The sequence below is a fragment of the Eretmochelys imbricata genome, chromosome 25 (assembly GCF_965152235.1).
Source record: "Eretmochelys imbricata isolate rEreImb1 chromosome 25, rEreImb1.hap1, whole genome shotgun sequence".
Lineage (NCBI taxonomy): Eukaryota > Metazoa > Chordata > Testudines > Cheloniidae > Eretmochelys > Eretmochelys imbricata.
Genome location: NC_135596.1, coordinates 4709946 through 4737882, shown reverse-complemented (window position 1 = coordinate 4737882; position 27937 = coordinate 4709946). Strand labels below are relative to the sequence as shown.

General features: G+C 56.1%; 1 protein-coding gene across 1 annotated transcript; it reads right to left on the bottom strand.

Moving 5' to 3' along the window:
• Positions 1-62: 62 nt before the first annotated feature.
• On the bottom strand, positions 63-26085 carry LOC144257484 (uncharacterized). Its single transcript, XM_077805457.1, has 12 exons — positions 26015-26085; positions 11689-11826; positions 10968-11049; positions 5148-5217; positions 4964-5067; positions 3693-3791; positions 3196-3267; positions 2666-2740; positions 2067-2130; positions 1543-1599; positions 698-794; positions 63-174 (listed from the first exon to the last, which is right to left on the bottom strand). The coding sequence occupies exons 1-12, from the start codon at positions 26083-26085 to the stop codon at positions 63-65; spliced, it is 1041 nt and encodes a 346-aa protein (XP_077661583.1).
• Between the last annotated feature and the right edge of the window lie 1852 nt (positions 26086-27937).

The window sequence follows — 27937 nt, the reverse complement described above, 5'->3', positions numbered from 1 at the left end:
CTGGGGCCCTCCCCGCTTGCTGGTTCTCTCCTCTCCCAGCTCCCCCCGCAGGGTCCTGCTACTCACTGGTGCTGCAGGTCGAGCTCTGGCCAGGCCCCCATTGACATCAGCTGCTGCTCCAGGGCCACGATCCTGAGGCCGATGTACCCCGAGGACAGCAGCAACACCACCACCCTGCGGGGAGGGCAGTGTGAACAGAGAGAGCCAGGCCAGCCTGGCACACCGGGCAGGGGCATTCACCCGGCAGAGCCAGGCTGACGAATAGCTGCTTAGTGCCTGGACCCCAGGGCAGACTGCCCACAGGAGCTGGGCTTAGCCAGAGTAGAACCGCAAACTCCAAGCTCTCGTGTGATGGCTGGGAGCCGCCGAGCTCCGTCTGGGAGCTAGGGAATGCAGCAGGCTGCTGCCCCCAGGTGCCACGCACACAGCGAGAGGGTCAGTCTGTGCAAGGCACAGCAGGAGCCGGCAGCCAGGGCACCAGCCGGCCGGGGCTTCGGCGCACAGAACCAGAGACCGGCACATTCTGCCCCAGTACCACATCTCCCCTGTGCCAGGAGCACCAGGCTGAGTCTGCGGGCACTGGAGCTAATGGGGGGGGGCAGGCACTGGCATATGGTGCCCTGCTATGAGCGCTGCCCAGTGCCACACTCGAATAGGCCCTGTTGGTGCCCGCTGGGCTGACTGCCCCGGGACTCACAGCAGCAGGTAGATGAGGATGACGACGTTGAGGGTGCTCAGTTGCGCCCACCAGCCCCTGGGCGTCTTCTTCGTCTGCCTGCCTGGCCACGCCCCCTCTGCCGGGAAAAGGAGCGGTCACTGATGGGGGGAAGGCAGGGCTGTGGTCCTTAGCTACCCTGGGAGGGATCGGGGGGATCTGCCACTGCACAGCCCCCCAGGACTGCCAGCCGCCCTCAGAAGCCTTCATAGCAGCCACCCTCTGCAGCCAGGAGATGACCCCTCCAGGGACTGGCTTCTCTGCCTGGTGCCTGGTGCGTGTAACGGGTGGCAGCCAAGGGAGCTGCAGGACGGCCTGCGCCAGGTCCATGCCAAGCGCCTGCAGAGGGGCCAGCTGGCCCAGCTCTGCCCCCGGTGTCAGTCTGGGGTGGCTGCAGGGAGGCCAGCCTGGTCAGACTCGCCTTGACCCTGCAGCAGGGCTGGCGAGGAGGCGATGTGCCAATGCCCTGGCAGCAAACACCACAAGAGCAGCTCTTTGCCCTATGGGCAGAGGTGTAGCTGGGAGGCACATCTGGAGCCTGCTAGGACCCGCTGGGATGGGGGCTCAGCAGCCAAGGGATGCCAGCTACCTCCCTTCCCAGCTGCCCAGAGCTATACGGGACACACCTGTCACAATGTCCTGAGTGGCTGCAGACGGGTGCCCGTTGACATGTGCTAGGGATGGCCACCGGGGAGGGCCCATGGAACCACCTTAGCTCTGCATTGGGGCACAGTGCCCACAGGAGAGCAGGCACAGGGCCTCCTGCCTGGGTACCCCCACCCCGAGCCAAGCCAGTGACCCTGAGTGGGCCTGAGGGATCCACTCACCTTTGCTCGGCACTGCCATCTCCTCGCCCCCTCTGCTCTGCTTCGGGCCCAGCCCGTCTGCATACACAATAGGATACCCAGTCACTTGGCGCTGCCTGTGCCCAGCCAGGTGCCAGGCTCCCGTGTGCCGCCCCCAGGGAGGTTGGGGGGCTGTGGCTTGTGGGCCGGGCATGGTGTGTTCTGTCTGCCTTGGGGGGTTCTTGTGTCCCAGACAGGGCAGGAGATTGGGGCCAAGTGCCACCCATCACCAGCTCTGCCCCGCCATGGCTCTGGAAGGGGCTGAGTGGAGACTGGTCAAACTCATTCTACCTAATACAAGCGGCTGTCACTGGAGCCATGCTCCTAGCCGGACGCTGTGACACTCAGAGGCAGGCCGAGGGCGCAGGATGCTGACTGGAACGAAAGAGAAAGGAGGCCCCTAGGGAGCTCCTCGCTGCACGCTCATTTGCACGTGGGCTGCTGAGTGTGTGAGGGCTGCGGGGCCAGGCTCTGGGCAGGGGGTGCGGCTGAGGGTCCCGGCTCACCTTGCTGGTCCAGGAGGCCGTCAGACTCGAGGGGGTTCAGCTCCAGGTCCGACTGGCTCGAGGTCTGAAAGGGGAAAAGCTGCAGGTCGCAAAAGGGGCCCTGGGCTCCCTCCCCACTGCTCACTGGTCTCTGCCTCCTCCTGCCATCTCCCCAGCCCCAGCCCCAACCTGCTTCCGAGTCGCAGCACCGCTCAGGGCCGGCTGCTCAGAGCAGTTAGACCCCCAAGTCCTCACTCTGGCCCCTCGGAGGTGCACAGAACTCCTGCCTCACCCTGCCGGTGCCTAGCCTCCCTCAGCACCTCAACTTGCCGGACAAAATTCCCTCGGCACCTAAGTTCCTGGGCCTGGGCACCGCTGCCTCCCTGTGGGCACCTGGATTCCCGCCTCCTGCCTGCACCCCGGAGTGAGTCACAAACCTGGCAGCATGGCACCAAGTGGGTACTGGGCCGCCTGGACCGCGCAGAGCCCCGGGCGCTGTCGGGGCCTCGGGGCAGCTGGCCCAGCTCTCAGGAATCTCCATGGTTTGCTAACAGCAGCACCAGCCCCTCTGCCCTGCTGCCCACAGTCTGTGCCACCAGCCGGGGAGTCGGGGATCTTACCAGAGACTTCTCGCGGAGCTGCTCGGAGCTGGTGTTGGCGGGCGAGGCCAGGGGGCTGGTGCTCGTGCTCCCGTCCTGGACAAGAACAACGAGGAGAGTGAGCCCCCGGCAGGCAGCAGAGCCTGCTAGACGCTGGCCAGCCCAGCCCTTGGTGCACAGTGCACAGGCAGGCCAGGAGACGGAGGCTTCCCCTGACCTGGGGGACAGCTCCCAGGCACAAGGAGGCCCAGGATCGGTCACCTCTGGGACCTTCTTCCTCAGCGTGTACATTAGCTTGACTCACTCCCTCCGGTCTGGAACACATGGGCTAGGGGCAGGAACGAGGGGCCTCAGCCCAGTGCGTGGGGGAAGAAGGTCTGGCATGGCCGTGGGGACTGAGGGGCACCGACAGAGCTGCAAGAGTAAGGGGTTCCCGGGATGGACTAGCTGGGGATCAGGATGGCGGGGCATTAGCAGATGGGCATTAGCATTTCAGCCCCTTCAGCCAGAGACATGGGAGAACAGGCACAAAAGCCTGGCACAGTCCCCACCTGCAGGTGTTTGCAGACCGATCGCAGCAGCTGGTACGTGGCCTCCCGGGTCCGCATCGAGACAAAGAGAAACTGCAGAAGGAGAGAGGGAGAAGGGATTGGCCTGATTCCCGGGGAGCGCACAGCCGCAGCGTCCACCCTCCCACCACTCCCATGCCCACCCCACCCATGCTGGGAGCTGGTTCCCCACCCATGTGGCTGTCTCTATCCCAGGCTGGTCAGAGGAGCTCGCTTGTCCACCCACTTCCCACCAGTTCATCCCTCCAGCCTCTCACCACTACCGATGCTTTTCACTGCACTCCCCCAGTCCTCAGTGGGGTTCGTGCTGCTCCTGGTGCCAGGGGCAGGGGGGCACTGCATGATCTGCCCTGTGCTTGGGACTCGCTCTGCTCCCGGTGCCAAGCGGGGGAAGGCACCGCATGGGCTACCCCGGGCTCACTCCGCTCCCGGTGCTGTGGGCGGGTAAATGCACCACGTGCCTTGCCCTCTGCTCGCACCTTCTCACCCTCCATGGTCCGAATGCTGAGGGCGTTGGGCACCAGCAGCGCCGTGTTGGCCTTCTTGAGGACGGCGATGGAGGAGACGGGGATCACCACCTGCAGGGCGAGAGGGGTCCAGTGGGTGATGGGCCCATCGCTCATGGCATCACGCCTGCTCTGGGAGGGGCGAGGCCCCAAGGCCAGGGTCATGCCCCTGATTGCTTTGGTCCCCAGGACCCAGGGCAGGCGGGGGTGTTGCACCCCACGGCGGCAGAGACAGGAGCTAGGAGCTGCTGGGGTGCCAGAGCGGCGAGGGTGGGGTCGGGCACGTGGGGGTGGGGATTGCCTCCTCCAGCTGTGCCCCGAGGGCTGAGCCATTGCCCCATGGTCCCTGCGGGAGCCCCTGACATAGACCCCCCCGGGGGCCTCCTCAGCCTCTGACACCAACAGCTAACCTGGGCGCCTGACAGCCACTGGCATCCCATGCCAACACCAGCCAGCTCCATAGGCCTGATGGGGGGCACTCCTTGACCTCCAGCCGGGTGCTGTGCCCCTGGCCCGGGCGTTGGTGCCAGGCCCGGGGCAGCACCACAGAAGGCCGGCCACGGCTCAGTAAGGCTGCCTGGCACCTGTGCCAGGGTGGAAGCTCAGAGGGCAGCTGTAGAGAGCCCAGAGGAGCCGGCGCGTGGGGCCCAGCTGGGGTGGCCGATGGTGAGCAAACCCGCTGCTGGGCTGGCTTCCCTGGGGGAGGGGAGCGCTGCCCTCGGGGGCTAGAGGGAGAGGAGATAAAACATGCACACAGACACCCCCACCCCACACATTGCCCCCCCACACCAACCACACATCCCAGCCCCCTGCCCCCTACATGCATCCCACCCACCCCCTCCCCAAGCCCACCTCCCCTCCCCCACACATCCCCACCCACTCCCCATCCCATCTCCCCGCCCCCCCACACCTCCACCCCATCCTCCCTCCCTTCCCTCACACAAACCACACATCCCAGCCCCCTGCCCCCTACATGCATCCCACCCACCCCCTCCCCAAGCCCACCTCCCCTCCCCCACACATCCCCACCCGCTCCCCATCCCATCTCCCCGCCCCCCACACCTCCACCCCATCCTCCCTCCCTTCCCTCACACAAACCACACATCCCAGCCCCCTGCCCCCTACATGCATCCCACCCACCCCCTCCCCCACACAACCCACACGTCCCATGCCTGTCCCTCTTTCCCCTCCCCCCCCCCGTGCTACCAGCCCACGTGAGCCACCGTGGGGCGCAGGGGCCCTACCTTGACGTCCCGGAGCAGCATGCTGCAGTGGAAGCAGATGTAGTTCTGGGAGACGTAGAGGCGCCCGTGATAGGGGACTTCCCTCTGCCAGGCACAGGAGACACCTGTGGGCGAGGGGCAGAGAGGCGGGTGAGTGGGCAAGGCATGGGGGGGCAGGCGGGCGGCTGGGGAGAGCGGCACTCACTGTCCAGTAGGGACTCCTCCTCGGGCATCTCCTTGAAGGCCTTGTGGTAGCTCGCCAGGCGCTTGGCTAACTGGGGAGGGAACAGGGGCAGCGTCAGTCCTGGAGAACGCGCCCTCCCCCCCGCCCTGCATCCCCACAACGGGCCCGGGGGTCTGCTGGGGCTGGCAGCAGCTTGGGGCCAGCTCAGAACCCCCCTGCTGGGCACCGTCCCAAGGACTATCAGCCAACCTTGAGATGTGCCCTGACACTAGGACGGGCCCCCCGGATCCCATGCGGTGGGGGGGCAGGGAGGAGGCACACGTGGGACCTGATGGAGGCTGTGGGCACACCGGGACTTGTCCCAGATCTCCCCCTGGCTGGCTGGGGGGATGGGTACACCGGGACCTGCCCAACGCTGCCAACCCCTGTCCAGGAGAGCCGGATCTCCAGCAGCTGGCACAGCCCAGTGCTAATGCCAGGTACCCTGGCAAATGGACGGTGCCAACCCCCCACCCAGCGACCCATCCTAATACCCCTCATACGGGCATCCCACCCCCCCGCAGGTATCCTAACTCCACCGCAGCACGAACCCCACCCCCTGCCCTGGCACTCCTCTCAACCCCCCTTGGTATCCCAAACCCACCCCCTGCACCCATCCTAAACCACAGTGCCCATCTTCCCATCATTCTTGGGGAAGAAAACTATTAGAGCCTCCCCTGGGATAGTGCTTGGGGTGTGCTATAGACCGCCGGGACCTAATCTGGATATGGATAGAGCCCTTTTTAATGTTTTTAATGAAGTAAATACTAATGGGAACTGTGTGATCACGGGAGACTTTAACTTCCTAGATATAGACTGGAGGATGAGTGCTAGTAATAACAATAGGGCTCAGATTTTCCTAGATGCGATAGCTGATGGATTCCTTCGTCAAGTAGTTGCTGAACCGACTAGAGGGGATGCCATTTTAGATTTGGTTTGGTGAGTAGTGAGGACCTCATGGAAGAAATGGTTGTAGGGGACAATCTTGGCTCAAGTGATCATGCACTAATTCAGTTCAAACTGAACGGAAGGATTAACAAAAATAAATCTGCAACTAGGGTGTTTGATTTCAAAAGGGCTGACTTTCAAAAATTAAGGATATTAGTTAGGGAAGTGGATTGGACTGAAGAATTTATGGATCTAAAGGCAGAGGAGGCCTGGGATTATTTTAAATCAAAGCTGCAGAAGCTATCAGAAGGCTGCATCCCAAGAAAGGGGAAAAAACTCATAGGCAGGAGTTGTAGACCAAGCTGGATGAGCAAGCATCTCGGAGAGGTGATTGAGAAAAAGCAGAAAGCCTACAGGGAGTGGAAGAAGGGAGGGATCAGCAAGGAAAGCTACCTTATTGAGGTCAGAACATGTAGGGATAAAGTGAGACAGGCCAAAAGTCAAGTAGAGTTGGACCTTGCAAAGGCAATTAAAAGCCATATAAATAAGAAGAAAACAAAGAAAGAAGAGGTGGGACCGCTAAACACTGAGGATGGAGTGTAGGTCAAGGATAATCTAGGCATGGCCCAGTATCTAAACAAATACTTTGCCTCAGTCTTTAATAAGACTAAAGAGGATCTTAGGGATAATGGTAGTGTGACAAAGTGAGACTGTTCTTAATGACAGGTTTCAGAGTAACAGCCGTGTTAGTCTGTATTCGCAAAAAGAAAAGGAGGACTTGTGGCACCTTAGAGACTAACCAATTTATTTGAGCATAAGCTTTCGTGAGCTACAGCTCACTTCATCGGATGGATTCTGTGGAAAGTGTAGAAGATCTTTTTATGTACACACAAAGCATGAAAAAATACCTCCTCCCACCCCACTATCCTGCTGGTAATAGCTTATCTAAAGTGACCACTCTCCTTACAATGTGTATGATAATCAAGGTGGGCCATTTCCAGCACAAATCCAGGATTTAACAAGAACGTCTGGGGGGGGAGGGGGTAGGAAAAAACAAGGGGAAATAGGTTACCTTGCATAATGACTTAGCCACTCCCAGTCTCTATTCAAGCCTAAGTTAATTGTATCCAATTTGCAAATGAATTCCAATTCAACAGTTTCTCGCTGGAGTCTGGATTTGAAGTTTTTTTGTTGTAATATAGCAACTTTCATGTCTGTAATCGCGTGACCAGAGAGATTGAAGTGTTCTCCGACTGGTTTATGAATGTTATAATTCTTGACATCTGATTTGTGTCCATTTACTCTTTTACGTAGAGACTGTCCAGTTTGACCAATGTACATGGCAGAGGGGCATTGCTGGCACATGATGGCATATATCACATTGGTGGATGTGCAGGTGAACGAGCCTCTGATCGTGTGGCTGATGTTATTAGGCCCTGTGATGGTGTCCCCTGAATAGATATGTGGGCACAGTTGGCAACAGGCTTTGTTGCAAGGATAGGTTCCTGGGTTAGTGGTTCTGTTGTGTGGTATGTGGTTGCTGGTGAGTATTTGCTTCAGGTTGGGGGGCTGTCTGTAGGCAAGGACTGGCCTGTCTCCCAAGATTTGTGAGAGTGTTGGGTCATCCTTCAGGATAGGTTGTAGATCCTTAATAATGCGTTGGAGGGGTTTTAGTTGGGGGCTGAAGGTGATGGCTAGTGGCGTTCATTTGCAAATTGGATACAATTAACTTAGGCTTGAATAGAGACTGGGAGTGGCTAAGTCATTATGCAAGGTAACCTATTTCCCCTTGTTTTTTCCTACCCCCCCCCCCCAGACGTTCTTGTTAAACCCTGGATTTGTGCTGGAAATGGCCCACCTTGATTATCATACACATTGTAAGGAGAGTGGTCACTTTAGATAAGCTATTACCAGCAGGAGAGTGGGTTTGTGGGGGGGAGGGGGGAGGGGGGACAAGGAGACAAAGAGACAAGGTGTGACGAAGCGGGACTGTTCTTAATGTTTCCTCTGAATAATGTGGGGGTGCCTCAGTTTCCCCATGCAGTTCTTAAGTATCTAGGGGGTGGGATAAGGGTGTATGATCATTGCAGAGCCCTAGAGGGCAGGTGTGTGCAGGGGTCTGGACATAGAGAATGGCCAACACCCTGTTTTCTGGCAACTGATGGCCTGGGCCCTTCCCCCCTGCAAGGAGAGAGCTAAAGGGTTGGAGAACAAGGGAATCAGGTGACCTCCTGGCCCCGGAAAGGGACAAAGCCCAGAGGAGGAGGGGCTGGAGGGAGTTTCAGTTTGGGGCTGGCTGGAGACATGGAGTGAAGGGCAGACGTGGTTGTCTGGCTCACTGCCCCCAAAATGGACCCAGCTGAGGGGTCTTGTTCTCTGCACCTGCAAGCTCTGTTTTAGACCATGTTCCTGTCATCTAATAAACCTCTGTTTTACTTGCTGGCTGAGAGTCACATCTGACTGCAGAGTTGGGGTGCAGGGCCCTCTGGCTTCCCCAGGACCCCGCATGGGTGGACTCGCTGTGGGAAGCGCACGGAGGGGCAGAGAGGATGCTGAATGCTCCGAGGTCAGACCCAGGAAGGTAGAAGCTGTGTGAGCTGTGTGTCCTGAAGACAGTCTGCTCACAGACAGGAGACTGCCCCAGAGTCCTGCCTGGCTTCGTAGGGAGCAGTTCCAGAGCATCACTCAGGGACTCGGTGACAGGTAGCATGACAAATGGGAATGAGGATATGGAGGTAGATATTACCATATCTGAGGTAGAAGTGAAACTCAAACAGCTTAATGGGACTAAATCGGGGGCCCCAGATAATCTTCATCCAAGAATATTAAAGGAATTGGCACATGAAATTGCAAGCCCATTAGCAAGAATTTTTAATGAATCTGTAAACTCAGGGGTTGTACCGTATGACTGGAGAATTGCTAACATAGTTCCTATTTTTAAGAAAGGGAAAAAATGTGATCCAGGTAACTATAGGCCTGTTAGTTTGACATCTGAAATATGCAAGGTCTTGGACAAAATTTTGAAGGAGAAGGTAGTTAAGGACATTGAAGTCAATGGTAAATGGGACAAAATACAACATGGTTTTACAAAAGGTAGATCGTGCCAAACCAACCTGATCTCCTTCTTTGAGAAAGTAACAGATTTTTTAGACAAAGGAAACGCAGAGGATCTAATTTACCTAGATTTCAGTAAGGTGTTTGATACCGTGCCACATGGGGAATTATTAGTTAAATTGGATAAGATGGGGATCAATATGAACATTGAAAGGTGGATAAGGAATTGGTTAAAGGGGAAAGACTACAATGGGTCCTACTGAAAGGTGAACTGTCAGGCTGGAGGGAGGTTACCAGTGGAGTTCCTCAAGGATCGGTTTTGGGACCAATCTTATTTAATCTTTTTATTACTGACCTCGGCACAAAAAGTGGGAGTGTGCTAATAAAGTTTGCGGATGATACAAAGCTGGGAGGTATTGCCAATTTAGAGAAGGACAGGGATATCCTACAGGAGGATCTGGATGACCTTGTAAACTGGAGTAATAGTAATAGGATGAAATTTAATAGTGAGAAGTGTAAAGTCATGCATTTAGGGATTAATAACAAGAATTTTAGTTATAAGCTGGGGACGCATCAATTAGAAGTAACGGAGGAGGAGAAGGACCTTGGAGTATTGGTTGATCATAGGATGATTATGAGCCGCCAATGTGATATGTCCATGAAAAAAGCTAATGTGGTCTTGGGATGCATCAGGAGAGGTGTTTCCGGTAGGGATAAGGAGGATTTAGTACCGTTATACAAGGCACTGGTGAGACCTCACCTGGAATACTGTGTGCAGTTCTGGTCTCCCATGTTTAAGAAGGATGAATTCAAACTGGAACAGGTACAGAGAAGGGCTACTAGGATGAGCCGAGGAATGGAAAACTTGTCTTATGAAAGGAGACTCAAGGAGCTTGGCTTGTTTAGCCTAACTAAAAGAAGGTTGAGGGGAGATATGATTGCTCTCTCTAAATATATCAGAGGGATAAATACCGGAGAGGGAGAGGAATTATTTAAGCTCAGTACCAATGTGGACAAAAGAACAAATGGATATAAACCGGCCACCAGGAAGTTTAGACTTGAAATTAGACGAAGGTTTCTAACCATCAGAGGAGTGAAGTTTTGGAATAGCCTTCCAAGGGAAGCAGTGGGGGCAAAAGATCTATTTGGCTTTAAGATTAAACTTGATAAGTTTATGGAGGAGATGGTATGATGGGATAACATGGTTTTGGTAATTAAATATTCATGGTAAATAGGCCCAATGGCCTGTGATGGGATATTAGATGGGGTGGGATCTGAGTTACCCAGGAAAGAATTTTCTGTAGTATCTGGCTGGTGAATCTTGCCCACATGCTCAGGGTTTAGCTGATTGCCATATTTGGGGTCGGAAAGGAATTTTCTTCCAGGGCAGATTGGAAGAGGCCCTGGAGGTTTTTCACCTTCCTCTGTAGCATGGGGCATGGGTCACTTGCTGGAGGATTCTCTGCTCCTTGAAGTCTTTAAACCATGATTTGAGGACTTCAATAGCTCAGACACAGGTGAGAGGTTTTTCGCAGGAGTGGTGGGTGAAATTCTGTGGCCTGCGTTGTGCAGGTCAGACTAGATGATCATAATGGTCCCTTCTCACCTAAATATCTCTGAATCTATGAATCCCAATCCCCATCCCCACACAGATCCCAACCCCCCAGAATCCATTCCAACCCCCCTGTCACAGGTATCCCAACCCCACCCCCAGCACCCATCCCAACCCCCCTGATATTCCACCCCCCCCAGCATCCATCCTAAACCCTGGTTGCCATCCCAACCCCCAACGCCACAGGGATCCCGACCCCGAGTCCACCCCCACCCCCCGCGCCCCATGCCAGCTTCGGGGGGACTTACAGAGGACGAGGTGGCCCTCTGCCTGCTCAGAGCCGGCTCCTGTTCGGTCTCTTTGGAGAAAGACAGGTCATAGGTCTTTGATCTGAAATGCACCAGAGGCCAAAAGTGAGAGAGGCAGAGCCCTGGGCAGGGTGGGGGCGGGGGGGGGAGTCCTCACAGGGCAGGGCTGGACTCAGGGGGCAGGCAGGCAGGCCGTAGGGTGAGCAGGTGTCCAGTTTTAGACTGGAACACCCAATCGAAAAGGGACCCTGGCGGCTCCGGTCAGCACCACCAACCAGGCCAGTAAAAGACCGGTTGGCGGTGCTGCGCGGCTAAGGCAGGTTAGTCCCTACCTGTCCTGGATCTGCCCTGTGCCCCGGAAGCGGGCAGGAGGTCCAGCTCCTAGGCAGGGGGGCCACAGGGCTCCGCGCGCTGCCGCCGCCCAGAGCACCGGCTCCGCACTCCCATTAGCCGGGAGGGGCACCGGGGAAGGGGCGGGGCCTCGGGGAAGGGGCAGGGTTAGGGTGTTCGGTTTTGTGTGATTAGAAAGTTGGCAACCCTAGCAGCACAGGGAGGCACTGAGGATGGTCTGGGTGGGAGAGGGGGGTGCACTGTGACTGTGCGGCTTTCCAGGGCAGTGTAGCTCGCCTGGGCCCACGTGTGCGGAGTCTGAGAAGGGAATTTCGGGGGTGGTGGGGCCTTGTTCTTGGGGAAGGTCCCTGCGGGAGCGGCAGGGCCTCACCTAGAGAGGCTGGGGTGCTTCCTTGGCTGGGGGGCATCGCTCCCCGTCTCCTCCAGGCTCTGCCACTTCTTCAGCTCCAGCATCTTCTTCTTGCTCTTCTTGAGTTTCCCGGAGCTGGCGGCAGGGTCAGCCAGGCCGCTGGGGAGGGCAGAGAGCAGGGTGGGGTGACAGGCGCCCCCAGCAAGGAGCCTCATTCCTGCCCCCTCATCTCCCCAAGATGGAGGGGGGGGGATTCCATTTTCCTGCTCACCTAGTGCCCCAGCTGGCAGCTACCGTCAGTGCAGACGGCCCACCCCCTGCCATCACTCCCGGGGTCCCTGCTGTGACACGGGTGCGATTCCTTCCTGGCCGATGGCCGTCCCCGCCCTCCCCAGCCAGCCCCACTCCGACGTGCAGGCTGTTTTCTCCCATAGGTAATGGTGGTGCTACCCCAGGCCATGGAGAAACTCCAGAGACACGTGGGGCAGCTGAGTGATGCCCGCTGGCTCCCTGCCCTCTCTGCCCCCCCCCCCCGGGTCTGGGGGGTCTTTACAGCTGAGTCCCCGGGGAAGAGTTTCTGTGGCTGATCTTAATGGGGAGGGGGCAGGGCTCTCTTCACAGCACAGCCAGCCTGGGGGGCTGCAGCAGGGGGGGTGGGTCCCTGCTCTCCAGTCCCCAGCTGCACCTCCTCTAGGACTCGTACCCCCCCTGCCATGGACCGTGGCAAGGCCTTTCCGTGGCCAGGTGCAGAACACGACCTGGCCCCGTTTCTGATGTCCTCCACCCTCCCTTGGTCTCAAACAGGCCGATCAGATGGCCCCGGGGGCAGGGTGGAGTGAGGCACACCCCTGCTGAAAAGCCAGATTCACAGACACAGCAAAGGGGGGAGGGGAACAGAGCGAAAGGGCCAACAAGCTGAGTGACAATCCCACAGCCAAGAGAGGGCAGCGTCAAACGGCCCCAATCCCTGTGCTGCTGCCACTCAGCTGGGCCCAGCCGAGTCTTGGCCCTCCACAATCTGCACACGAGCTGTATGAGCTTCTCCGTCTCCTGCTTCTCCGCAGAGGGAGGCTGCTGTGAGATCTCACAGAGCACGTCCCATCAGCAGATCCCGAAAGCGCTTTGCATAGGAGAGCAGTATCATTACCCCCATTTTACAGACAGGAAAACTGAGGCACAGGGAGAGGTGGTGACCTGTCCAAGGTCACCCAGCAGGCCAATGGCAGAGCTAGGAGTAGAACCCAGGTGTCCTGTCGCTGACTCCAGTTCCCTATCAGCCCAACCACACTGCATCGGCAGATTCCATCCTCCCAGCACAGCACCAATTAGCGTCAGCGGTGATCAAACCGCCAACTGGCGGAACAAAAGCATAAAGTCCATTTTTCTGCCTTTTCATTATTTTTTTTAAAGGAGTTTATTCATTTACTTGCTAACTCACAACATGTAATCACTCGCAACAAGCGTCCCTCCCATTAGGGCAGGGGTGGCCAACCTGTGGCTTCGGAGCCGCATGCGGCTCCTTGTCTAGGCACCGACTCCAGGGCTAGAGTGACAGGTGCCCACTTTCCCATGTGCCGGAGGGGGGCTCACTGCTCAACCCCTGGCTCTGCCACAGGCCCTGTCCCTACTCCACCCCTTCCCCACCCCTCCCCTGAGCCTGCCGTGCCCTCACTCCTTCCCCCCCAGAGCCTCCTGCACGCCACAAAACAGCTGATTGGGAGGCGTGGGGAGGCGCTGGTCCGCAGGGCTGCTGGTGGCTGGGAGGCGCTGGGAGCGGGGTGGGAGAACTGATGGGGGGCTGCTGACATATTCCTGTGGCCCTTTGGCAATGTCCATTGGTAAATTCTGGCTCCTTCTCAGGCTCAGGTTGGCCACCCCTGCCTTAGGGGAATTAACAAGGTTTGGCTGTAATTAGCTGGAAGTTAATAATACTGTGTTGATACAGTGCAAGATCAGTTTCAGTTTGTGTAATACCCTGCATGTCAGATGGTAACAGCATCGGGGCAGATTCTAAAGCCCTGACCCAGAGCAATGGAACTGGAGGGTTCTCAGTAGATTATGGAGCCTTTGATTTTTGCTTCCTAAGGCAAAAGGGAGATAAACACTCATGCTTCAGGGCATGGCATGACCTGACCTTGAATCATGGGGGTCAGGAGGGAACTTCCCCTGGGGGAATGTTATCTCATCACTGCAGGGATTCTTGCAACTTCCTCTAAAGCAGCTGGAACTGGTCACTGTCGGAGACAGGATACTGGGCGTGATCTCCCCTTGAAGTCAAAGGGAATTTTGCCTGTGCAAGGACTGCAAGGGTGGCCCAACCTGCCTTTACCTTCCAATGAGGTTTGCAAACACCAATCAATTCATTCTCACAACCCTTTCCATGCAGTAAGGGCTGTTCTCCCCCATATACACACAGCTGGGCAGGGGATCTGAGCAATTCCTGGCCTCCAGCCCAGTGGCCGGACCTGTCACCCCTCCCAGCTCCCTCTTACAGAAACAAATGACCCAGACAGGAGTTTACCCCTTGGGCGGTTGTGTTCAGAGCGGGTTAAATCAGGGAGAAGACTGCATTGTGGAATTGTTCCCTTCCCACTGCCTCTCGCCCTGTGACAGCCTCGTTTGCCTTTAACATCAGATTAACCTCTTCCCCCCACCCCCACAAAACCCTGAATAGCATGAGGCCTGGAGCCTGGGTAATGGGGTGTCCTGTGCTGCCGGGGGAGAGGGGGGAGGGGAGGAGGAGAGAGCTGGGTTTCCTGCAGCACTGAATAAGCATGTCTTTTCTGTTTGAGCTCTTCATCCCCTCAATCTCCCCAAGCTCGGGCCCATGTGGGGTGCACAGCATCCTGTGTCAGTGGGGGCTTGGGGGTGATCAACATCTCCCAGGATCAGGTCCATTGAGATGAGGGAACCTCTGGCTGTTCAACCCTGACCATTCCTGCTGCTGCTCTGAGCCCTGTGACACTGCCTGGGAACTCGGGGTTCCAGGCCTCCTGTTGGCGCCAGCATGCAGTGGGAATAGGGAGGCGACATGGGGACCATGGGGAAGTTAAGTCCAGTGGCTAGGGTGTGAGCCTGAGACTTTAAAATCTGAGTTCAGTTCCCAGCTCTGCCACAAGCTTCCTGTGTGCCCCCGGGCATGTCACTTAGCCTGTCTGTGCCTCACGTCCCCCTCTGGACAATGGAGAGACTAACCCGGCCCAGCCTCGCAGGGGTGCCTGCTGGTGATAAAACCCTTGGGGGGAATCCCACAGTCAAAAGCCCTGAGCTCTTTAAAATGACTGTGCTGGTTTCCACGGGCATCCTCCCCTCTAGGGCAACACTACACCCCACACGCAGGCATCGCGAAGGCATAACAGTACTCTGAGCACATGCCAACCAGCCGCAGCTCAATCAGTCCACAGCTCTGTCCAAACACCCATTTGGGGCCTGATAGAAACATCCCAGTGTCGTCAAACATGAAAAGAAAAAGAGCTGCCCATTACCCATCCCAGCCTGACCTCTCCTCCTCACCACAATCAAAGGCCCTGCCGGAGTATTTATAGCTCTATGTTAGCGCAGGCCTCTTTGGACAGCGTGGGATTTTATGGGTAAGAGCAGAGGATGGCGAGCCAGGACTCCTGGGTTCTGTTCCCAGGTCTGGCAGGGCAGCCTGTTAATTAGAGAGCGGACTTGGGGACGGAATCCCTAGATTGCCAGCTCTGGGAGGAAAAGTTACCTAGTGGTTAGAGTAAACAGAGTGGCGTGGGGGAGAGGACTCCTGCGTTCGAGTCTCAGACATGACACTGGTTTGCCATATGGCTCAGCTTCCCCCATCGCTAACAAGCCCTCGGTGCAATCCCACGGCACATGAGAGACGCTCTACTGAGAGCAAAGGGATTTTGAGTCTCTGTTGCTGAGTGGGAGTTAGCAGCACGAAGGGGGGAGGGGGAGAGAACAGGAGACGAGCCTGAGCTGCAGAGTGGGGGTGCTCAGAGCTGTACCTTGGGGCCCTTTCCCACCTCTGCATGGGGGCCAAAGCACCCCCACCCTGGCTGAGATCAGAGCCCACCGGAGCCAACGCGCACCCTTTACCTCATCACTGAGACAGCTGAGGGGTCGCGTCCCACCCCGGCTCCCATGGGTTCCCACTCGCTCTGCTGGGCTCCGGATCCCTGCTGCACTCCAGCCTGTCTGCCTCACACACTCCTCTCCTGGCTCTGATGCTCCTGCCCCTCAGCCTCCTCCCAGCTGGCTGGGAATGGGAAGGGATGCCTTGTATTCAGCTGGCCCAGCTTGTTGGGACCAGCCCAGTCGAGTCTGTAGGGAGGCGTTGCTCCAAATACCATTTCCTTAAAGGGCCGGGCCCAGAGAATGAACACACTTGCTGCAAGCACATGGCCCTTTGCTCACCAGCACATTCCTCTCATTTGAGTGTTGACCTCACTTCCCAGGATCTGCTTGGGCAGATCCTGCTCTGAAAGCAGAGACCAGGTGTGTCTTTAGTGTGTAACCACTGAATCAAACACTCCCCAGCTCAGGGCTACAGCATGGGGATGCAGTGTCCCAGTCCTGCAAGTCTGGCCATAACTGTTGTTTTGGTTAAAGCCCCAGCCCCTGGAGTCATGTGAATATGAGAGAATCACAGCTTGTAATAAAAAAAGAACAGTCATTTCTAGCCCTTGTGGTTGCAGAGAAACACTGGAAAGGTAACCCCTAATGGCCCAAAAGCAAGGCAAACACTGGAAAAGTAACCCCTAATGCCTGAAAGCAAGGCAAAACCCTGTTTCTTTAAAAGGCAATTTTTAAGCCAGTGTCATGATTTCTGAACACCTGGACTTGGCAGCTCTGATTTACCTGCACAATATTTCCAAAGAATATTGTTGTTTTTCCAGAATGATCAGACATTTTTATCAACATTTTTCATCACCGATCTATTTTCAAGATAAGATTTATTTTTTAAAAGGGTTTTGGAGTTATTTTAGGGCAGGAGGGGTTTGGTTTTTTTCCCTCTCCCCCCGAAACACAAATTTTATTTTGAAACTTAAAAAACAACGTTTTAAAATGTCTCATTTCAGAAAATGGAACCACAGGTAACGCTGCTGATCAAAAATCAGTAGGAAATATTTATTCTGTGGTGCTATTTTGAAAAACACCTATTTTGGGAGAAATGGTCCCCAAAAGGGCATTCAATGAAAAATTCTTTAGTTGAAAAAATCCTTTACCTGGTGATTCTTGGGTTGTGCCCCTGAGACCCTCCACCTGATAAAGCTTCACCCTGCAAGGTCTCAGCTCCATCTCCTGGGCAGATTATTGACAAATCCAGAGATTCCAGAGCCAAAAGACACCACTGTGATCCTCTAGCCTGATCTTCCCCATGACAGGGGCCAGAGAACTTCCTCAGCATATTTCCTAGAGCAGATCACTTAGAAAAACATCTGAGCGTGATTTAAAAATGGCCAGGGATGGAGACTCCACCACAACCTTCGGTCAATTGTGCCAGTGGTTAATTACCCTCATTGTCAAAAATGTATGCCTTCTCTCCAGTCTGAATTTGTCTAGCTTCAACTTCCAACCATTGGACCACGTTAGCCCTTTCCCTGCTAGACTGAAGCCTCCATTATCAAATATTTGTTCCCCAGACTGTAAACAAGTCACCCCTTAACCTTCTCTTTGTTAAGCTAAATAGATAGAGCTCCTTGGTAAGGCAGGTTTTCCAGTCCTTTAGAGAGACAAGGTGGGTGAGGTAATATCTTTTGTTGGCGAGAGAGACAAGCTTTCAGTCTTACACAGAGCTCTTCTTCAGGGCTGGGAAATGTACTGGACCAGCTAAATACAGATTGTTTAGCATAAGGAGTTAACATATCTCAAGGGCCCGCTCAAGGTGCAGTGGCCTGTAAACACCCCTGTCAAGGTTCCTTCCCCACTCTGAACTCTAGGGTACAGATGTGGGGACCTGCATGAAAGACCCCCTAAGATTATTCTTATCAGCTTAGGTTAAACGCTGCCACCACCAAAGTGTTACACAAAGAATAGAAACATCTCCCCCCGAAAATATCCCCCCAAGCCCTACACCCCCTTTCCTGGGGAAGGCTTGAAAAAAATCCTCACCAATTTGCATAGGTGAACACAGACCCAAACCATTGGATCTTAAGAACAATGAAAAAGCAATCAGGTTCTTAAAAGAAGAATTTTAATTGAAGTAAAACAATCACCTCTGTAAAATCAGGATGGTAAAAACCTTACAGGGTAATCAGATTCAAAACAGAGAATCCCTCTAGGCAAAACCTTAACTTACAAAAAGACACAAAAACAGGAATATACATTCCATTCAGCACAGCTTATTTTATCAGCCATTTAAACAAAACAGAATCTAACACATATCTAACTAGACTGCTTATTAGCCCTTTACTGGAGTTCTGACCCGCATTCCTGCTCTGGTCCCGGCAAAAGCATCACACAGACCGAGAGAACCCTTTGTTCCCCCCAGCTTTGAAAGTATCTTGTCTGCTCATTAGTCATTGTGGTCAGGTGCCAGCGAGGTTATCCTAGCTTCTTAACCCTTTACAGGTGAAAGTGTTTTTCCTCTGGCCAGGAGGGATTTAAAGGTGTTTACCCTTCCCTTTATATTTATGACAACCCCTGTAACCACGGGACAAAAAGGAGCAGGGGTTGTTGTAATAAGCCATATACTGGTCCAAGAAAAGCTCTTACCTTTAATATCCTGGGACCAACACAGCTACAACAACGCTGCCTACAACAGTGGAAGATATTCTAATCTTTTAATCACTCCAGTGGCTCTTCTCTGAACCCTCTCCGATTTATCAACATCTTCCGGTCAGCAGTGACAGCTCAGTCATGCTGGATTGACAGCTCTGGACATGGGGGAAAGGGGCTTGGGACTCCTGGGTTCTTTGCCACTGCCTCACTGCATTACCTAATTTCACTTCCCTTTCCTGCCCCTCGGTTTTCTTCCTGATGGAAAGGGGATGGGGATTCCCTCCCTGACCCTTAACTCATTACCGTCTTCAAAGAGCAGTTCGAGAGCCTTACAGATGGCAAAGGATAGCGAAGCATTATTGATTCTACAGGAGTACTGTGGTTTCCCAGCAAAACATGCACTCTCTGTCTGTGGTGGCTTTATCCCCTCTACCGAGGGAAAAATCTCAACAAGCAAGAGCCACAAGCAGAGCATACACGTCTCCTGGGTGTAACGGGGCCGGGCCCGGCCGAGCTGCTGAGAAACAGGGGGGTTTCCCTCAGAAAATGTTGGTGGAAATGAAAATAAATGTCATTTTCTCTTGAGCAGGGAGGCAGGGCATCCTGGGAGATGAAGTCCAGTTGGGGAGCCCAGCCCAGAGAGGATAATAGCGACCGAGGAACGATGGCAGCATTTCGGGGTTTGGGGAACTCTCGTCACGCAGAGAATCCGAGTCGAACCCCCACGCGCCGGTCGAACCACGGTTGTGATGGGAAAGTTTGGACCGGCCCCAACACAGCAAAGAAAGGCCTCACTGTTTCCCAACTCCACGCCCCACAGCGCTGGTGGGAGGGGCTCGGGGCTGAGGGGGTGGCATTTCCCAGGGTGCCGCCAGCAGAGCGGGTGTTGCTCTCCCAGGGCGCAGGGTTGCCGGTTTTGCTTGGACGTATCCCTGGAGGTGTCATCACGTGACATCATCTTTGATTAAAGATTAATCTTTAATTCCTGGAGACTCCTAGACATCCTAAAGGGTTGGCAACCCTACAGGGAGCTGGACAGTTCCCAGGTGGGCAGGGGAGCACAGGGCTTTCCCTACAGGATCCCACTAGCCGAACGCCGACTCTGGCCCATCATAACCTGCCTTAGCCTTGTTTGCACACAAACGTGGGCTCTCTGGGTCTGTATTGGTGGTAAGACACCCTAATGTGGACACAGTTACACCAATATAAGGGAAGGGAAATCAGCTATACCAGTAACAGAAACCTTTATTCTGGTATAACTGTGTCCACACGATTGGCTATACCGATAAAATTCACACACCCCTAACCAAACCGGCAGGCCAGATTCTGCTCATTGACACAGGCATAAATTCGGAGTCACTCCACTGAAGTGACTCTGGATTCACACTGGTGTAACTGATTAGACGCCATCCAGTGCACAGGCTCCCTGGGAGAAGGTAGCCTCAGAGACACTTATCAGAGGACAGCTCTTCCTCTGAGCAGGGCAGTGAAGATTCTGCCGCCATGCGCCAGACTCTGAGGGAGCCATTAGTCCGCGCGCAGGCAGAAGAGCCAATGGAGTGAAAGAAGCAGGCCCATACACCAAGCTTTCCAGTCGGCGGAGGGTGGTTTGTGCACACTATGTTCTAGAAGGCGGTGGGGCCGGAGCCCTTTCCAATTTCTCATGCACACGTAGAAGCTGTATCTACCCCTGGTGGCAGGCAGAAGGGCTGTGCCTTTTACTTGTTTGCACCTCAGGCATTGGCCAGAGATGGGGACGGCCAACTGTGCCACGGATGATTAGTGCTTTCAGCGTCTGAGGTATTCAGCGCAGCACGCACAGGAAGGGGAAATCAGTGCCACTGTCCGAGAGACCGTAGCGTGGGGCTGGTGGAAAAGGCACCAGGGCAGCGAGGTTAGATCCCTCATGCAGGAGAAGCAGCCATGGCTGAAATTCCAGCTGCACTGCGCTGTTCTACCCCAGAGATGGCCACATTTCAGTGTGGGAAGAGCCTATACATGGTAGCAAAGCTGTGGCCATATAGAGCTTATTCAGAGCTGTTTCTATAGTCACCACAGCTAGTCCCAGCAGGAACAATGTCTGGCAAGCAGCTAAATATACCCCTTGTATTTTACACACGTCACGTCAGAAATGACAGCTCGTTTGCACTCACAATGCCTTTTGCTCTTGCAGCATCTGCTGGGTAGGAGATGAATTCAGGCCCATTCTCCGTGCGTCACGTCCCTTTCCTGACATGAGCGGTATATTTGGACTCCTGCCTTCCCTGGGGAGTTTCTATTTCTGGTGGTATGAGTGGGTCGCATGGCGGATCTGGGCTTTGGGTTTTTAAATCTTAGCTTGTTGAGAAGAGAGGAGAACAACCTGTACTCACGCTTATCTCCTGGCTTCCAGCAGTGCTCGAATGGGATCAGGAGGAGCTGGAAATAGTGGTTTGGGCCCATGCTGGCCAGTTTGTGCCATTGTTATTTATTGTTGGCCCCAGCCAAGGACCAGGTCCCACTGCGCCAGGTGCTGTTCAGATGTAACAAAGCAGACAAGCCCAGGTCCTCAAAGGTATTGAAATGCCTAATTCCTATTGGAATCAGTGGCAATTAGGTGCCTAAATACCTTTGAGGTCCCAGCCCCTGGGGGCTTGCAATCTACATGTCAGACAGGCCACAGGAGGGTGAGGTCACCAGCAGGCAGACAGAGTTAAGCAGCAAAGCAGAAGGCCCAGCATGTCCCTGGCAGGAGGGCATTACTGGCAGCGCTGGAAGGCTTCAGGAGGGATTGGGGCAGCTCTATGTGTTTTGCTGGGGAGGCTTTGCCATGCATGGGTGGGGACAGGCAGGGAGACACTGGTGGGAGACTTGGGCAGGTGAGGTTGCTGTCCCCAGGAGAGTGCAGGCCGGATCCACAGCTGCACAGCTCAGGGATGTGATCCCTGGGGTGGGCTGGGATGGCAAAGAGCCTTAAAGCAGCTGGTGTGTGAGGTGCTGCATTGCACACACGCTCCTTGTCTGTACTCAGAAAGCCCTCCCCAGCATACCCCTGCCCTAGAGAGCCACCTATTGCCAACCCACCTTCATGCTTCCCCTGCGAGCGGGCTCAGAAACCACTCCTGGGCAGATGCCACAAAGCCACCACCTTGTCCTGCACAGCCCTCCTCGGTAATGTGGAGGGGGAAGTTCAGTGTGAGAATGGTTATGCAAAGGAGAGCTGGGATCTCTCTACTGACTGGCTAGGAATTATCCCCTTTCATTTATTTATTGCCCCATCTTCCTCATCTCACCCACCTATAGCCTCTTGTTTTTTGGAGTGTGATTTTTGGGGTAGGGGCTTGTAGCAACTGGCATGGAACTTGGAGGGAGGAACACAGGCTGCAGGAGGGAAGAGTTTGTGGGAAGGCACCCCAGAGTCAGTCTGGGTGCACATGGCTGGAATGTCTGCTGCAGCTCCAACTCCTCTATACATAGTCCTCCTAATAAAGAGCCCCTTTAGTTTTACAGGCATGGAGTCTTCTCCTGGTATTATGCAACCCACGAAACATGACTGTCCTTGGTTATATGTTTGTAAAGCACCCAGCACAAAAGCCTGTCTGTGGCTTTTAGATGTTGCTGCAACATTAATGTTAAATAATGAAGAATAATGGTGTGCAATGCCTTGCTACTACAGGACGAGAGAGACACCGAGATAGAATCTCTTATTACTTGGGGTTTGGCTAGCTTCCACTGAACGATTCACTAACCCAGCCCACAGCTGTGAATTCAGGATGGATGAATATTACTGACCCCAGTCGATCTGTATGTGCTTCACAAGGGAGGTGGGGATCATTATCTCCATTGTACAAGCAGGGAAACTGAGGCACAAAGAGGCCAAATGGCTTGCTTAAAGCCACCCTGTAGGCCAGGGGGACTTTGGGGAAAGCACCCAGAGCGGCCAGGGGTTCTCTAGCCCAGCACTCTCCACTGGACCACAGTATTCCTTTGAGCTACTGCACCCTGACAGAGCCCCCTTCTAGTGCTTTGTGGCTGCTGCTTTCTAGTGGCTGGGCCCTGCTACACATAGTAGCTAGTTCTTCAGCTTGTGTGGGGCAGGGAGGAGGGTCCCCTCTCCTCTACTGTGTGTAGGGAGGATCGTGTCTGTGGACTCAGGTTCATCACAGTGGCAGGGTAGGAACCTACCATGACGGTGGGGCTGGGAGGTGAAAGGACACCGCAGGGCTGGGGCCGAGCCGGGATTCAGAATCCATCTGCCCCTCTCACGCCCGACAAAACGTCAGACTTCTCCCAGCGTTACAGGGAAAAGAAAAAACAAGCTGCCCCTCCACGGGGTTACCCACGTCTGCCACAAGGTTGTTTCCTCTTTCCCCAGCCTTGAGCTTTTATGGTGGTTTGCACCTTGCTCCCAAGCTCTCTGGCCCCTCCGAGATGATGATTAGCTGGAAAGGCTCCAGAAACGCATGTTACTGCTGGGAGTGAGCTCAGCACAGGGCCCATCTGCATGTTCTGAGGGCCCGGATACCCCGCCCGGGTAACTGCACCCACCCGTGGACAGGGGAGAGGAGGAGAAACCCCTCCCCCCAGCGGAGGGAGGAAGAGGGTGTCTGACCCCAGGGTCGCTGAGTTGTCAAGCTGCTGCTGGGTGTTTTGCTGATCAGCAAGAGCATGCACGGACCCCGCTGTGGACAAATGATCGACCCTCTGCCATGGCAGGCTTGGCCAGTTTTTTTCCTGGAGATAGGGAGCTTTGCTGGTCTTGGGGGATGCTGGCCACTGCCCAAGGCAGGGTGCTAGGCTAGATGGCTCCCAGCCTGAATCTGCCTGGCCTTTCCGATGGTTACCTGACCGCTGTTTCCTTGTCCGGGGTAAAAGTGGTCGAAAACGGGAAGGCCCAGCAAGGGAGTCCTTACATGTAGTGCTTTTCGTTGTGTGAACCCAAACTCTACAGTCTAGTGCCTAGAGCAAGGGAGTGGGGCCAGGACTCCTGGGTTCTATTCCCAGCTCCGTTGTAGACTCAGTGGGTGACCTTGGGCAAGTCACACCCCTTTCCATGCCTCAGTTATCCCAGCTGTGATACAGGGGAGATTATACTCCTGCCCCATTGCAAATAGCACAGGGCTGTGTAAGTGCAGTGATTTCCCTTTGCACGCACACACACACTTCCAGCAGCAGGCCCCTGATACGAGTCAGTGACTGAAGCCCTACAGCATGCCCAGGGGTGGAGATAGCGTTCTCCCTCCTTTACAGATGGGGAAACTGAGGCACGGGGTGGGGGCATCACTTACTCAGGGTCATCCCAGGAGCATGTGGCAGGGCTGGGAACAGAGCCCAGGTCTCATGCCTCACCCACAAGGTCATGCTCTGTGCCCTGTGGAGACGCCCAGGGCCGAGCAGGCACGTCCAGGCCACCAGGGTCCCTACTCCGACCAGCTCGCTGATCTCCCTGTGCCAGGTCAGGCCCCGTGATGCTGGCAAGTGCTGGGCTCACAGCAAAGCCCAGCCCAGGCTGCCGGAGGGGAGTGACTGGTGCCCCCCCCTCCTAGCTCTAGCCGCTTCACAGGCACCCCCGGCACAATGGGGTGATGCCAGTGGAGAGGCGGGGGGGGGGTCATATCACCCCACAGCAGACGGGGCAAGCCAGCACTGCTGAATGTCTGGGGAGGAGAGAGTTGTGCGTGTTACAGCTGAGCTGCCCCAGCCCCGGCCCACAGAGGGGGGCAGCGCTCAGACACCGGGTGGGGGACATGCATAGCCCAGGGCACAAACTCCTTCCCCTGTACACTCCACCTCCCTCAGACACCCCCTCCCACCGCCGTTCCCCCAAACCACGCACCCCACTCACACCCTGCCCCCCAAACCACACACCCCACTTCCTCCCTACCTCCAACCCAACACCCACAGCTCCTGGGACGCCCACACCTGCCGCAGAACCAAGCGGCCCCAGCCACCGGCCCCTGGATCAAGTCTGCTGCAGGCCCACACTGCAGGCACCGGGAGCAAGACAAACTCTCCAGGAACACACCCCAGCCCTGCCGCCCCAGGGGCTCTGAAGAGCTTTATAGCCGTTAGCAGGTTCCATGGCCCAGCCTTCCCAGGTGGGGGCCTAGCCTTGCAGCCACCCCCAGGGGAGGAAACTCAGGCATGGAGCCGGTAACAGATTTATTCAATGTTACATTGGGACTCTGTAGCCAAGACAGGAACTGAACCCAGGACATGTACGGTGACAGAGTTCCTCCTCTGCCCTGGTGGGTCCTGTGCTTATTGGCAGATTTGCTCGCCTCAGAGGTTCACGGCAGCCCTCAGTTTGGCCACTTTTGCTAGTGGCTCAAACCTGCCGTTCACTCAGCTAACCTCATCACTGGCCAGAGTGGGGAAAGGGAGAACAATCCCCACAGTCTCCGCTGATCCACGATGTGGGTCAGGAAACAGCCCAGAGACCTTCCCCTCTGGTGGGACCCACAGTCCAGGTCAACTCCTCCTACATTGGAAGGTCTGTGGGGAGCCCGGGCTCACCCTCTGCTCCGGGTTCCAGCCCAGGGCCCTGTGGAATGCAGCTGTACTGACTGCCTCCTGGAACAGCTGTGTGACAGCTGCAACTCCCTGGGCTACTTCCCCATGGCCTCCTCCCAACACCTGCTTTGTCCTCACCACAGGACCTTCCTCCTGGTGTCTGATAATGCTTGTGCACCTCAGTCCACATTCTCAGCTCCTGGTGCCTCTTGCTCCCAACTCCTCACACACACACCACAAACTGAAGTGAGCTCCTTTTTAAACTCAGGTGCCCTGATTAGCCAGCCTGCCCTAATTGAGTCTAGCAGCTTCTTAACTGGCTCCAGGTCTCCTAATTAGGCTGCCTGCCTGAATTGCAAGTTCCTTCTTGTTCTGGAACTGCCCGTTACCTTACCCAGGGAAAATGCACCTGCTTAATCTGGGACTAATATATCTGCCTTCACTCTCCTGTCGCCATCTGGCCTGGCCCTGTCACAGCACACAGAGGAATCAAACCCAATACACCCCTGGACACACCCCCAGAGGAATCCCCAGGGAGTCTGGGTTAGTTTAGCCTGGAGAGGACAGACTGGACCAAGATCTCTCTCCGTACATGCGCGTGCAGGGGCACTGGAACTGGGGGTGACAGCATCCGAACGTCTCACACAGGGGTTACAGGTGTGTTCAGTGGCATGCAGCTCCCCCACTGCAAACGCTGTCCCAATGCCTCTGCCGCGTAGTGTTTAATTCATGCCAGGGCTGAGCCCCGGAACTCTGGTTGGCAGTTCAGAGCCCCGGCACCTCTGGGCTTGGCAGGGCTGGTCCCTGATACCTCTGGGCTTGGCCGTTCAGAGCCCTGGCACCTCTGGGCCCGGCAGTTCAGAGCCCCGACACCTCTGGGCTTGCCGCATCAGTTATGAAAATAAAAAAACTGCTTGAGCCCCGGCGTGTCTTTCATTACAAATTAAGCCCTGCTGCCATGTGGCCATACGCTAGCAGTACCTGCATGTGGGTGGCTGGGCACCGAGAGACACTGCAGGCCCCCTCCCGAAGGCTGCTCCTCAGGGCACGGGGATGGGGGGGTCCCTCAGGGGCAGGCTGATGGAAGGGCTGGGGCCAGCCCTAGGGCCCCAGGGACAGCCCGCTCCTAAACGCCTGGAAGGAGAAATCCACTTACGGCTCCCGCGCCTCGCCCAGGGCATTGTCCGCTCCATTGAGCTGGGGCTCCATCGGACACGCTTCCCTCATCCCCTGGCCACGCTCCTGTCTGTCCGTCTGCAACTCGGCAGAGGGCGAGTTCAAAGCTCAGAGTCCGGCGCTGGCTGGGACTGGGCTGGCCCGGGAGACTTGCCCGCAGGAAGCCTGTGCTGATGTCGACGCTGAGAGGCCCTGGCGCACCAAGGACTGCTCGTTCCTAGCCACAGTGACTCCGGACTCTGTTCCTCGTGACGGTTTCCCCGGCGACCGGTCAGCAGGTGTTTTCCGCCTTCAAGGAAATCCAAGCATGGCAAAGCTGCCTCTGCACCACTGCCGGCTCTGAGATCATCTTTATATTCCTTCCTCCCGTCGCCCACAGCCGTGCACGAACACGCATGGCACATGCCAGCACACGCCAAAGCCAGGCTGGCAGCCAGGCTGATAATCAGATGGCAGCTTACGCCCACAAAAGCTTCCGACGCCCCTTCCACCCCGGGCGCTGCGCAGACGTTCCTAAACTGAGCTGTGGCAGCACTCGGTGCTGGGATGAAGGCACAGTCACGCTGTTGCGCACCCAGAACCCCACAGCCATGCTGGGGCCAGAACCCAGAGTCCCTGTATACAAAAACAGGGATGGAAGGGAGAATCACTGCTAACAGTGTTGGGCCTATGACACACAGCTGAGCCATTCAGGTTCCAGCCAGCAGGGGGCAGTAGCAGTGGCAGAGGGGTTTTGGGAATGGGAAGGAGCAGGGCAGGAGGGGGCAGGAATTGGGAGGATGCGGGGGGTGCAGCTAGTGCCTCACTGGGTGACCTCAGCCGAGTCATTGCCCTGCTCTGTGCCTCAGTTTCTCCTGCAGGGATGATACTTTGCTCCCTCCCCAGGGTGTGAGGCTTAGTGCAGGTCTGGGAAGTGCTTTCAGATCCCCATCTGTCAAGTTACTCGTGTTGTCCTCCCTCCCCCCACTTCCTCTTGACTCCCCTGTACGCTGTAACCATGGCCGCAGCACCCACGGTTACCCCTCATTACCTTGTCCCTGGAGGGGTGTGCGGGGGCGTCACACTCAGCCCCAGGGGGGCGGTACCCCGGCGCTAGTGTTGGGATGCCCATGGGAGTAGACGGGGAGCTGGGAAACCTCCCGCCCTTGAAGGGAAGGGCGGGCGGGGGGATGCAGAGCGGAACCAGGGCCCCTCACCCACAGAGCCCCTCACCCTGGGTTCAGGGTCCAGGTCTCCTCCCATTCGACTTTCCCTGCCTGACCCCCCCTAGGTCCCCTTCACCCTCAGCCAGTGCCCACCAGCGCAGGCTGCTCCCCGCCGCCTGGGGCACCCGCCCTCCTGAAATAGCGGCTGCTTGCTCCGCACTGCCCAGGGGGTGGCGAGTAGACACCAGTCATTGCCCGGAGACGCCGTGTCCAACAAGCCCCCGGTCTCCTGCCACCAGTGCCCCCGTCAGCCAGTCGCTGGCACCTGGACGCGTCTCCTGGGAATGGGGCTGGCGGTGGGGAAGCGTACTGCAGCCCGAGCTGCTCCCCAGCAGGAGGGTCACCCCCCATCCCAGCCTCTCCTCTCCCAGCAGGGGGTGCTGTGAGGTATGGGGCAGGAGTGCTGATTGTGGGGGAGCCAGTCCCAGCAGGGGTGCTGTGGGGGACAGGGCAGGAGCACCGGCTGTGGGGGACCCCCCCAGCTCCCCCAGTCCCAGCAGAGGTGCTGTGGAGTAAAACTTGTTGCCATTGTATTCACTGGACACTTAGTGGAGGGCCCAAGATTCGCGTCTGGCAGCGTCCGGGCAGCTGAGGGTTCCAGAGCCCCTGGCCAGCGGTGGATCCTTGCCCACGTTGTGGGGCGGTAAGATCCCTTCCTGACCTCCGGGCTGTCTTCCCCAGCTTGCTGTTTGCCAGAC